At 33.9% G+C, this 13994-nt stretch overlaps 1 protein-coding gene across 14 annotated transcripts; it reads left to right on the top strand.

The window, feature by feature from the left end:
* Nucleotides 1-7967: 7967 nt before the first annotated feature.
* On the top strand, nt 7968-13070 carry LOC149394133 (protein NUCLEAR FUSION DEFECTIVE 6, mitochondrial-like). 14 transcript variants are annotated; one of them, XR_016299917.1, is made up of 4 exons: nt 7968-8166; nt 8271-8392; nt 12618-12685; nt 12818-13070. XR_016299917.1 is itself a non-coding variant. In XM_089617830.1 (4 exons), exons 1-3 carry the CDS (start codon nt 11633-11635, stop codon nt 12623-12625), a joined length of 282 nt encoding a protein of 93 aa, XP_089473956.1. In that variant the 5' UTR covers nt 11521-11632; the 3' UTR covers nt 12626-12661; nt 12818-13070. The 14 variants fall into 14 exon arrangements, 4 of the variants coding, with proteins under 4 accessions (XP_089473956.1, XP_089473959.1, XP_089473957.1 ...); XR_016299916.1 differs by having other exon boundaries at nt 12618-12661; XR_016299914.1 differs by lacking the exons at nt 12618-12685; nt 12818-13070 and adding exons at nt 8678-8721; nt 8846-9101.
* Nucleotides 13071-13994: the final 924 nt, after the last annotated feature.

Raw genomic sequence — 13994 nt, forward strand, 5'->3', positions numbered from 1 at the left:
TCGTTCTTTTTCGCCTTTGAGGTAATGTGTGTGTATATATATATATATATATATATATATATATATATATATATATATATATATATATATATGAATGTAAGTATATATGTGATGAATCTTTGAGTGTTTGGCTCGAAAAAAAAGTCAATATCTTCTTACAATTACTGATGTATATATTGCCTAATTGTAATTAAATTTAACATTATTTTTAAGAGTTATTCAAAAATAGCCTGTGAAGGTAGACAATTAATAAACTAGCCAAAGTTTTAGTAAATTAGTTAAATTTTGAGACCATGATTAAATTTTTTGACAAGTTATTTATCATTTTCAAAAATTTTAATCAAAATGTAAAAAAAAATTAAAACTGATACTCGCACGTTTTAACTATTTCGTTAACTTTGGAGAAACATTAAATATTTTACCAATTTATTAAGCAATTGACTGTTTAGCAAAAAAAAAAAAAAATTAGTCGATCTAAACCACATCAAACGTTGCAATTGTAATCTAGCCAACGTTTCGTTTAATTTTCGAATCTAGCCAAATTTGATGACGTGTCATATTTATGTAAGATGATATTTACTATATTAGCCTTGGTTTGGTTTCAAAAATACTAGCCCACGTTTTGAAACTTGGTTTTGTAGCCGAATTTGTTATATTCGGTTCATATTTCGAATTTTAAAAAAATTCTATATTTGGCAAAGTGGTTATTTTTTTTCTTTAATGAACATTATAGCCGTGTAAGCAAATACAGTGTAAATGTTCGTAAATTTTTGTTAATCTCCGTAGCTTTGTTATTTCTGTTAATTATGGTAAATTTACATATGTGCAGGTAGAGCCAATTTCTTTCCTTTCCTTTAATACGCATTTAATACGGTATTTTTGTTTTCCAAATTTATTTTCTAATTTTGAACGGGATTTTATCATAATTACGTGTATTCATTATCTTGTTTGACTTTATTCAATCAAATAAATATATTTCATTTCCCTTTTAATTATATCACTGTCACGACCCGCAGGACACCTGTCGTCCTCGGAACGCGACCTTTCCCATAACATCATCATAAATCATTTATATTTTCAAATGAAATGAACATAAAACATTTTCAAACGTCATTTACAAAACATTTATTAAACAAACAACGGAAATACAATTTAATTTACATATAAGGAATAACAAGGGTTCCTAGAGCTAGTCCGCTAAAAACTGGTAAAATTTTTCGCTTTTAGAAGAGTTACAAAAATGCGGACTACTCTAGCTTGCTATTCGTAAGCACGGGCCCAAAATCGTGCTTACCGAGTTCAAAACATAAAAATAGTTTCAGGCCAATTATCTAGACGTTATTATATTATAAAAGTTCTTTCAAAAACCATATAAAAACTTTCACGAGCGCATAAGCTCGGTTTTAAAAACCTGATACCCATTTCCCAAAAAGACATTTCCTATGCCACAGGTCGTCATGAGATCTACCTTGACTAGCACTCCTGTTTCGCCTGAGCTTTTCCTTTATCTACAAGGAGAGGGATTTATGGGGTGAGTCACACCGACTCAGTAAGCAGGATATCTAACCTAGCACTACATGAGATGCATGGTTGCAGACAATAAAATGCAGATGACAGCAGATGATAGATTCAGAAGAATAAAGAAGTTCCATTATTCAATCAGCATAACAAAATTTCATTCCATCAACAGAGACATAATCAGTTTTAGAACCCCGTTCTAAAACAATCAAAGATATAATCATATAGGGATCCGGCTAACAACCGTCTTCCTAGAAACTCATCCATCTCACTCATACCGACGCCTTACATCAGTGGACTGGCCAATCAACACTTCAGTCCGCAGCCGTTCATGAGAGATGAGTAAACCGTTCTGAGAACTTGAGCCTAGCCCTCAGAAGGCCGAAGTTTTAATGTCTGGGATCCACTAGCACATGTAGGAGGGCCTTGACGCGCGTATGGTAGAGGGGAGCAAACCCTCAACAATCCCTGGTTGGTCCAGGGTTTCATATTTCCCTCAGGACAGGTAAGCCACTCATTGACTTACCTGAAGCCACCCATCGACTTCCCATTAAAGGGCCTTCAGGAATGCCACTCGCTACATTGCCGACAAGAGTTCGTTATGTTTTACAGGAGCTGTCTACAGCTTACCTGCCTATCCTATTACAGGAGGAGATCTTATCGGGATAAAGCCCGTCATTAACATTATTAGTTTCATTGTATGGCTCTTTACGTATTTTAGAAGGAGTTGTCGACAGCTGTGAGGCTAGACCTTCTCCTAGAGCAGTTTCTCTCGGGATTGAATCCGGAGAACACCGTCTTTCCTCCTCCTGTTGTCCTCCTCATCAGGACAAAGGGTTAAAAACCTATTACAGAAGCTTAACATAGTTTTAAAGGCTTCAAGGTTCTTAACTTGCTAATCGTTTAACCCTACCATTTTATTATCTTATTAGTTAGTGGCCGAAGCCTTATTCGGTCATCTTGTCTAACTGAGGGTTTCTCTTTGTTTTAGGATTAAACGAATAAACATAAACAATTATTCTACTAGGCACCATTCCCATTTTGGCGCCTCAAACTTAAATCCCACTTACCCGGAATAGTTCGTCGGAGAACTTGATGAATTCCAGAGTTTTCTTGCTTTACACGCTTTCCGAGACTCTACACGTCCTGAAGCGCTAACACGTTCCGAAGCGTCGAGAAACTAAAACCCGAAATTGAAATCTCATTAGTCAATGATTCGGGAGGTGATGTCAAGCTTAAGGTTTGTTATCAGGATTCACTGCGAGTCGATTCAGGGGTTCGAGAATTTAATTCACTTATTTCCCGGCTTTTCGGAATTTAAACTTATTCAAGACTCGTACGAATTCGTACCAGCGAACGAGTACGAAATAAAATCCAAATCATTGATTAACGAGTCTTAAATAAATTAAACGAATAATCCAAAAAATCATACAAACCGAAAATTCCAAAGCGAATTAAATTGACTTCTTAAACGTTAAATAAATAATCATAAATTATTTATTTAAATACAGGAAATATATCACATAACCAAATCCAAGAGTATTTAAACGCTATAAGCGATTTAAAAAACTCACGAGTTTATCGAGCTTTAACTACGATAACTCTTTTCTCAAAATTTCAAAATCCGGCTTCATTGCCTTTGACTCGTCCGGTTCCCGCTCGTCCGTGTGAATCTGCAATCAAGTCACCGAATCCGATAACGAGTCAATTCCACAATTTCAAACTCGTATCAATTCCAAAATCCAAACCCTGACATCTCAAACCCGAACCCGAACCAATTCAAGTAAACGTAACCCGAGGCTCAGAAATCATGACAACATAGTCAGACCGAAGCACACAGCCAAAACAAGTCATATTGCTATAACAACCACACGGCCAAGATTTCCCAATCAACCAAACAATTTCAACAGCTCACAAATCATCGACATGGCCTCAAATAATATCAATTGAAAATCCATTCCAAATCTGAAAATACTCAAACGGCCATAACAGAAATCAAACACACGGCAGGTTAACAACTTCAATGAAAATTCGTCCAACAATTTAATCAACACCTAAACAGCCATTTTTAACCAAAACCCAAACACTAAAAACGTTTACAAACGTCTCTAGATCATCAATAACCTTCAGAAACGAAAAGCCCCAAAAAACAAATCCTTAAACCCTCGTTCATCAAGATTTTCAGCCAAATCCATACCAACCAAAGAAAACCAAGATCAATCCTCTAATTCAAGTCATAAACACGATCAATTAAGCACAATTAACACTTAAAACCGATCAATTTCTCAAAAATCCATCACGAGAATCAAAACCCCAAAATCAACTTCAAACCCTGACAGTACGAAATTAATTCCGGGTTTTGATTTCTTACCCAATTTTTTCGTGGATTTGGACTCTCCGGGGTGTATTTTCTCTCTCCCGGCGCTCGCTTCCCGGTCGGCCGATTACAGCGTGCTCGCGGCAGCGCTCGCTCCTTCTCAGCCCGCGCGCGTCTTGTGACTTCGGGTCTCGGTCTCGGTGGCTGTCGGCCGAGCTCTTCCTCCGCGAGTTCACTCCCTCGCTCTCTTCCTCTCTCTCTCTCGCTCGACCGCTCTCTCTCTCTGTCGATCTCTCTTCTCTCGGCTCTCTCTCTCTCTCTCTCGTGTTTTCTTCTTCTCTTCTTTTCTTTCTCTTCTTTTTTTTCCCCGTGGGTTTGTTTTCCTTTTGGTTGATGCACTTAGGCTTTGTTTGGTAGAGAGGAGGGAAACATGGAAGGAGGGATTGAAGAGGAGGGAAATGGAAGGAAAAGAAATGGATGGATTGTATCTTTCCAAAAACTTGATTGGTATGTTAAGAGGAAAGATTAAAATCCATCCACTTGTTGTTTGGTATAAATAATAAAGAAAAACATGACTATTTTTTATTATACTAATGACATTAATAACTCTTTTATTATATGAGACTAAATTGTGTAATTTATCCAAAAATAATTTGAACAATTTAAATATATATTTATATATATATATATATATTAATATTTATATATTGTAAAATATGTGAGTAAAATAACTATATTGTCTACATATCAAATATATAATCAAGGTACATAAATAAAAGTATATAACATTAATTTTAAAATTATGTTTAATTTTTACTCATTTTTGTTTCACATCCAAAATAATTTAGAAAATAAATTGTGTATAAAATAATTAGATACTATGAAATTGCATCAATAAATATTATAAATATAATTTTCATGAATAAAATGCTATGGATTTCTACAATCCTTCCAAAATGGAGGGGAAAGTTTTTTTGTGGGTCCCACGGATACAAATCCATCCCTCCATTTTTTTCTCTTCCTACCAAACAAAGCAAATGTATAATCCATCCCTCCAAATCCCTCCTATATAATCCATCCCTCCTCTTTTCTCTCATACCAAACAAGGCCTTACTTTTACTCGGCCATGAAGACTTAATGGCAAAGTAATTGACTAAGATAAGTGTTGGGTTGGCAAGGATAACCCATGACACATGTGTGATGACGAGGCAAGCTCAAAATTACCCTCTTATTCACAAACCCACCTCTTCTCCTTGTTTTCTTTCAAATGGGTCCCTTAAAAAACATTACAACCAAGTCCTCTTCATATAATTATTTAATTAAATCCATAACCGAACGGATTATAATTATATGATTCGGACCGAGAATTTTCTCGATCGTTCTCGATTAATTAAAATATATTTAAGGTTTCTCGGAATTAATTCTCGTCCTTGAGAATTTATTTTCTTAAATTAAATTCCGGAATATTTCATCGGAAAATAATTTATTATTCGAGACGAACCCGATAAATTCTTTATTTATTCCGAGATTTTACATTACCTTAAAATATTTAAAATTAACTCGATAAACTTCAACGTCCAGAATTCATTCAAATCGAGAGAGATATGATCTCATTTATTTATTTCCGAGAGAGAGAATCATAGAGAGATGACATTCAGGCAGCTGGGTTGTGCGGTTCTCACAATCACCGAATCTCTTATTATGAATTCCAAAAGCTAAAATTAAATTGCTTAAATTATAGCCGTATAAGCAAATACAGTGTAAATGTTTGTTAATCTCCGCTGATTTGTTAATTTCTGTTAATTATGGTAAATTTTTTGTGCATTTATTGCATTAAATTTTCTCTTTTAATTACATCACCGAATCTCCTATTAAAGTAGCTAAATATCCAATTAAATTGCGAAAAAATTTGAAATTAATTGGCTGTATACAATTCAAACCGGTCAAACGTGGGCTAGTGTTTTGATCAAGTAAGTATAAGAAAAAGGGTAAATTAGGTATTTTATATCCGTAAATTTCAGTAAATGGCTAGATTGCAAAATTTACCAAACGTTGGCTATATTTCAAAAACCATGTTTCAAAATGGCTACGTTGCTAGTTTACAAAAAAAAAAAAAAAAAACACTTTTTTCCCCTTTCGTTAGACTCAAATCCATATTTAGAACGAAGTATTAATTTTTTCAGTTATTATTAGTGGCTGTAGTTTATCAAGATTTTAAGGTAATTGATTGTCATATTGCAGATTACTGAGAAAGGAATTGTGGTTATTTCAACATGTGTGTAGTGGCCGTGAAGACTCTATATATTTTTTATTATGAAGCCCTCTTTTAATCAAAGCTTGTAATTTAAGCCCTCTGCCCTTTTCTTCTTTGACATCAATGGAATAGACTTTTCTGCGACTTTTTTTTTGTGTGTGATGTTCTTTTTTGGAGGATGTTATTGTAAATAAGGTCTTCACTTTACGAGGTTGATAAAATTATACGATATTGTTGTCGTTATCATCTGAAAAGGATTATGAAGAAGTGACCACCGTGAAGCTTTTTATCGGCCTTGTTATTGCATCACAAAATTGTTTGGCGTTGTAGCTTTAATTTTGCAGCCCACTCTACTTGAGTGAGATTGATTGTTGTCGCACTTCCCACTCTACTCGGTTTTCCCTTTTCTTCTTCGATTAATTGTTTTGGAAAAGTTGCCAAACGGATCACGATTCCATATCTACGAGGTTAATTTTTCTCGACATTAGCACCATTTTGAAAAATTGTCACGAGTGAGATTTGTATAGAGACTCATTTGTGTTAGATTCTTCGTAAATTATCATAAATAGTAAGGAAAATTTATCTTCTTAATCGTCACCGAAGTTAAGAATAACATTTGGATTGACCTTTTATGTGCAGAAGAAAAAATATTGATCGAATGAGGATGTTAAAAGTTGAGAGAAAATATGTTACAAAATTTGAAAATTGCATTGCGAGTATAAAATAATTGAGAGAGAATAAGATAGAATCCAAATGAAAATGTTGAAATTTGAAGAGAAGATCGTGTATGAATGGAAAAAAAACAAGGGGATAATTTTTTTAAAAAAATAAAGGTAAATACAAAAATATTTTGAGGATAAAATATAGAGATCGATTCAGATACCTAACCTATACATTAAAAAGTTGTATCTTGTCCTCTAGTCTCTCCCTTGTGCTATCGGGCGAGCAACCAACCAAAGGAGTGAGCAACCAAACCTAAGTATGAGCGTAGCATTCTGCGACGAGCACAATCAAAGACATGTGTATTTGTGAGGCCTAGCTCGCCTCCTAGACGTAACCCTAAGTAAGGTCATCCATTGTCTATGACCTATAGTTTAATGTATGAGCGCATAGTGAGGTATCTTGGTCGAGCCAAATATATTGGCTAAGAATAGCCTACGGAGTTTATAGCAATAGTTATATTAATATGCATCGGCATTCGAAATGGAACAAAAAGAAATTGTTCCGAATTTTTTATTGTTCCATTTGAAATCGGAATATTTCGAGTGATAAAACCAACTATGGTTGAATTTGATCAATTGCGTTCAACAATGTCTAATTTTCCAACTTGTGAAATATTTTTTGAAACAAAAATTAAATCTTAGCTCTTTCGACACATAATACTTCTAATTATGTAATAAAGCTTGATACAACAAATATTATAAGCTTACTCATTACAATTTAGATTTTCACGTCCAAAATCAATCGAAAATTGATAAAGAATGCGACCTAAAATTTGTTGAACATGCGGACGCGACGGAGGACTAAATGAGGCGACGATATCGAACTAGATGAGATGGCCGGCTGGTAAATTTTTGCGTGAGGTGGTGTTCAGAACTTTTGCTTCAGTCAAAATTGCACATATTTTTTTTTATATTTTGAAAAGAAAAAAAAAACTAATAATGACTCTTACTATAAAGTTTTGCGCAAGTAGTTAAAATTAAATAACAATAAAAAAATAAACAGAACTACATTCCCAGCAAGAAAAAAATTAAATTAAATTTTATTTCCAAATATTAATCAAAAAGGAATTTATAGTTACACAGTTGACTATAGAAGGAAAACCCTTTCCTTTGGTCACAACTCACAAAGCCGTAAAACCCTGCTATATTGAAAAAAAAAAAAAAAAACATAAAACACAACAAAATTAAAAAAAAAAAAAAAAAAAAAAATTAATGTCGTGCTTAGCCGCCGCAAGATCAGTCGGCCGATCTGCCGGAAGAGCAGCCTCGGCCTCGAGGCTCGCCGGAAAGTCGAAGCCGAGCTGTTCACCGTTCTCCGTCCCCAAAACCAGCGTCTCTCGTTCTTCGCCCTTGAGGTAATGTGTATCTGAATGTAAGCATATATATATATATATATATATATATGTATGTATAGATATAGAAAACTGTAACGAATCTGGAGTGTTTGGCTTTAAAAAAGGTCGAGTATTGAGACGAGTCGGTGTTTGGTCTCGATGCTTCCTTTCCACTCAGCCACAGCTTCTTCGTTGCTGATTTCGATGCTCTCTGTTTCAAACCCTATCTACGGTTGGAATGTTGAAGGTGATTTCCCTAATTTATTCTTAAAAATTACTAATTTATATTTCTGTTAACTTTTGTATGTATGCCTAATTGTAAAGGATTTGACATAATTAAATATTTAGAGCCATAGAAAGGTGTTGGTTCAAACCAGTAGAGTCTAACATGAAGAAGGGAAAAAAAAAAGGAAGATTTGTTTTTGGATGTGTGAGAAGAATACTATGAACAATTTTATTTGAAACACCCAATTATTTAGCCATGTTTTTGGTTTATCGAAGATTCTTAGGTAGTTGAGTTGTCATATTGCAGATTACTGAATGATTTGTGGTTGTTTCAACATCTGTGTAGTGGTGGTGAAGACTCTATACCTTTCTTTTTCGAAGCCCTCGTTTTTTTTTTCATCCAAACCCTTTTCTTCTTTGACACAACAGTTTTTTTTTTTTTTTTTTTTTTTTTTTTCCTTCTTTTGGGAAATAGGGATGTGATGGTTGCTCCGGCGTGTCAGAAACTTGAAATGTTAGAAGACTCGAAAGTGATCGTGACTTATTTTACTAAGCCGTTTATTAATAATAATTTATATCAATGCGTCGTTTTTGTATGCTTAATTTCTCTTTTACTTCCAATTTTTTTCCCCTGGGAAACAGGGCTGTTAGAATCATATGAATGAACTCGAAAGGAAATTTGACGCTTGTGAACGCTCATCTTTTATTGACGGTGATTGATCTTCGAGATAGTCCTCTAGTGATCAACTTTGTTTTCTTGTCTTATGGGGTAGATTATAATTTGGGTGAGCTTTTAGTTGTTATGTTCTACTGAGTATTTAGAAGATTATTTCCTTATTTTTAAGGTCCAATGTATAACCTAGAAACCAACCAGGTTTTTCATTTCTGTGATATGAGCTCGTTTGGAGCGCAATTGAGTATGATAACATCGAAGAAATTAAAGAGAAGTTTGTGATGATTAGGAAACTAGGACCATAGAGGTTAAGCCTAGATCGAGTTCTTTAAAGCACGACCGACAACGCCTCTGACTTAATTAGAAATTTACTTGATATGTGTTTTGGCTCAAAATTAGGGCAAGGAAATACGTAAGAGACTAGAGTTGATGATATTGCTTTCAAAGGCCGAACGGGTATTCTCTCGTATCCTAATGCACTAAGCTTGCCAGCCATGGAATTAAGTCGGGACGTAGCGTATTTGGATGTTAGTCTGCAATCAATCATTGGGAATTGGACTTTAATAGAAGTACTTGGATAGCGAAAGATAATAATAATAATAGTAATAATGAGTTGAGAACGAATGAGATGTTATCGAGGCGAGCTCTGAAACAGACGAAGGAAAAGAAATTCCTTCGCTTGAATTTTCGAGCTTCCGAGGCTAGAAAATGGTGGTACCTCCGCATGTACGAGTTTTGAGAGGATTATGCTGTTGAAATGAATGATAAAACATAGATTAAACGCATCAACACTTGTTATTTGTTTAATTTCTTTATGTAATAACTTGCAAGGATTTTTTTTATTTCAGATAATGCACATCTATGTGTGAAAGAGTAAATAAAACTATTGTAATCTTTTTATATTTTGTTTTATGTATGAATTTTCGTGGGGGGAATTTCGGTGTTTAGGATGAGATCAAGCTCGAGGAAGATAATACACTAGATTTTTTTGTTTTTTTTTTTTTGAAATAAATAATACACTAGTTAATATATGTGACGTTGTAGCTCATGGTCAGCGGATTTTAAGGATTACTCGAGCACTAGCAGTGACCATGCATGAAGAAGATAACCTACAATAGTGAGCTGTGGTTTTTATAAATAGAGTTGGCTCGCTTAGTTCTAACCAATGATCGAAATACTGTTACTCTTATTGTTTTGAGATTCAGATTTTACTAATATCTCATGGTAAGCCAGTGATATACTGTAGAATACAGAAAAATAAAGGATAAAATGTGTCGTTGAAGTTACCGTTACCGTCGAGGAATATCGTCAAATATTGCATTTATCGAGAAGAAATGAACAAATATTTAAAAAAAATCATAAATAATATAGGATAAAAATGGAAAAAAGTCTACAATAACAGTGCAACAAAAACTCAGCACAAACCTAATGAAATAGTTCACAAAGTACAAACTGTTCAACATCTCGCTTCTCCTCCTTTACTTCAATAATGTGACCAGAAAAAATACAAGAGTGTGCATTGAGTTTTTCAGGAACGGGCGTACAATACTTCCTTGTTGGGTCGAGGGGCGCCATCCTTCAAACCTACAAATTAAAAAATTAACGCCACAAACAATTAACATAACAATCAAAGATTAACTCACATCATCTATTTAAAATTATACTAAATCCGAATTTAACAAACAAATTACACAAAATTGGATACAAAATCAAAATATTCATGTTAAATATCAAATAATTAGACATAAATATTCATATTCTATAACTAATTTAACAAAAAAAAACCCAAAAACATGAGGATTTAAATTATAATAGGTAAATTTATTGTTTTGTTCTATCAAACTTTACAAATTTGAAGTGCTCTAGGATAAGAAGATTCAACATTGTTTTTAAAACTTCATTCGAAAACTGAAAAAATTGTCAAGAATTAATGCAAACACTTGTAATTGGTCACCACATGTGACTGTAGATCTGGGCCACAGCAACAATCAAAAGACAGATATCCAACATCAAAGTTAAGAACTTTTTTCTTTAAATTTTTTAGATTCAAATCTATCACTTCCACTTACAAATTGGCATTAAAAAACAATCACATCTAACGTTTTAACACAAATCAAGTCAAAGAGCTTAACATATGTGGAATGGCGAGAAGAGAGAAAGAAAACTCGAGCAAACGACAACGTGCTGTGCGACAGCACGAAGCAGCATGTGACGTGGATTCTCGTCGTGTGCTCGGTGATAGAGAGAATTTATGTTAAAATTTGGGTAGAAAATGAAACTTTCAAAATAGAGTATAGCATGTATATGATATAGGAGAAAAACTAATAACATGTCATAAAAAATTATATATATGAAGCAATTTTTTTTTTTTTTGAAAATGAAATATCTTATTTTTGTAAATGAGTATAGAAGCAGCCCTAGAAATGACATCAAGCAGTTAATTTTATAATTTTATAATTTTTTTTTTTCACAAAAAGTCCGAAGGAAAACCCTCTTCTCCTTGGTCCTAAAACCCTGGTTTTTATCAATCAAAATAATAATAATAATAATAAGAAGAAGAAAAACAAACATAAACACTCAAAAAGAAAAATGTCGTGCTTGGCCGCCGCAAGATCAATCGGCCGATCCGCCTCAGCCTCGAGACTCGCCTCCTCGGCATCGAAGATCGCCGGAAAGTCAAAGCCGAGCTGTTCACCGTTCTCGGTCCCCAAAAACGCCGTCTCTCGTTCTTCGCCCTTGAGGTAATTTGTGTGTGAATGTAATTCAAGTGTGTATATATATATATATATATATATATATATATATATATATATGTAGATTTATAATGAATGTTTGAGTGTTTGGCTTGAAAAAGGTCGAGTATGGAGGCGAGTCGATGCTTGGGATCTATGCTTCCTTTTCACTCAGCTACAGCTTCTTCGTTGCTGATTTCGATGCTCTCTGTTTCAAACCCTATCTATGGTTGGAATGTTGAAGGTGATTTCACTCTTTTCGTTTTACGATTCCCAAAATCCAATTCCAATTCGTAATGCTTAATTAGTTCAAGATGTGCATGAAATGCATGTATTAGAGACGAACAAAGACTAAAAGTTAGATTAAAGGCTGAGTAGTGTTAGGTTATTTCTAGGAACCTAAGGGCACATTGCAATTAGAAATTACTAGCTATTTAAATCAATTACAAGGATGAAGAGGCAGATTTTTGGGGTAGAAAGTTAGGCTTTCTTTGTGAGTGATGTTACTAGTGAATAGCCAAGATTTTAATCATAGGCTTTCTTTGTGATTTGCATTATTAGCATTTTGATTTCATCATATTCAAACAAGGGTTATGAAACATGAACACAGATATTTGATTTCAGAGCTGTGATGAAGGTGTTTGTTGGGTCCAGAGGGAGGGACAAAGAAGAATGCATAATAGATGTTCGATTTTTTTTTTTTTTTTAAATTAGTTCTCAGTCTCACCTGTAATTGCTTTTTCTATTCCTCCATTTTTTTTGCTTCTGAAATGATACATTTGCTAATAATTTGCCGCTCTGTGTTATCAAGATTCTTAGGTAGTTGAGTTGTCATTTTGCAGACTTCTGAGATATGATTTGTGGTTGTTGCAACATCTATGTAGTGGTGAAGACTCTATACCTTGAAAAAGTGATCATTATTACTACTTCTTTTTATCAATTAAATTTAAGACAGTCTTGTTATCCCCTATTTTTGTATGATTGGTTTTCTTTGACATCACTGTTTTTTTTTTTTTTCCCTTTCTTTCTACCTGGGTAATAGGGCTTTGAAGATTGCTCTGGCGTGTCAGAGAGACTTGCAATATTACTATCATATGCTATGACTGAACTTAAGTTAATTGTTTTGAGGACTCAAAACTTTTTTTTACTTCTGATCAAATAACCAAGTTAGTCCTCTAATGGGCTATGTATTGATTTCCTTTTAGCAAAATTTTACGTCTATGTTTCTTGTATTATAGATGGCTAGATATTGTTTTGGGTTGGCAATGCATTGGCGACACTTTGCATGGATTCAATTGTGAATTTTTGGAAGCAATCTTAAGAATAATGAGTTAAGGAATCAAACGTATCCACTTATTTTTAAGACGGAATAAGAGACCCGGGCAGGGTATTTTCTTTTTCTTCAATATAACATTGTTTCTGGGGTTGAAATGTTCAACCTAGAAAATGGGCGTACTTGCAGTTTCCATGGTCTAGTCATGGCCAGAGCAATCTTGGTAAACCAAGACCAGAAGTATTCTTTAGGCTGTGTTGGAACTTGGATTTGGATTTTGTAATAGAAAGTGAAAATATAAAGAAAATTGCGAGAACTAGTCAAAATTCTTATTGTGTACGGAAAGTAATTTATTTGATGGAAAAAAAAGGGGGAAATGTGAGAGAAGAGAAAGTGTGAGCTTCTTCCACATGTACAAACTTGGGTGACTTTTCGTTTTTCAACGCATTTTGGAAGGACACATTTTCAATTGTTCCTAAACAATATTACGCACGAGTTTTCTGAAATCCAGACACAGGTAAGTAAAAGAAATATCATCGTCGATTTTCTTGATCAAAACACTGGTAAAATAGAAGAGATTTTCATAGAATTTCGTATATTTTCAAATTTAACATAGAATATCGGTCTGTATTGTGCTTATTTCTTTCTTTATTTCTAAGGGAAAGATTAAAATTTTATTAAACTGTGACCAAATCGATCTGTAGAATATCAGTAATACAGCGAGGAGGGAAATCAATCCAGGTTTCAAAATAACAGAAACTATTTATGCTTATTTCATTTACGGAAAAGAGTGCATATAAAGGTATTGATTGCTTTTCTAACACATCAATAAATTTGAGATCAAGGAGAGCAGATACATTAAAAAAGATTATGAATTGGTCATAAATGAGGAGGATCCCCTTTGTTTTTTTTTTTTTTTTCAATCAAAATAAGTCATCATCATTTT

The sequence above is a fragment of the Urtica dioica genome, chromosome 6, assembly GCF_054948205.1.
Source record: "Urtica dioica subsp. dioica isolate 48M chromosome 6, U.dioica_male_clone48M_v1_H2, whole genome shotgun sequence".
In the NCBI taxonomy this organism is placed as follows: Eukaryota; Viridiplantae; Streptophyta; class Magnoliopsida; order Rosales; family Urticaceae; genus Urtica; species Urtica dioica.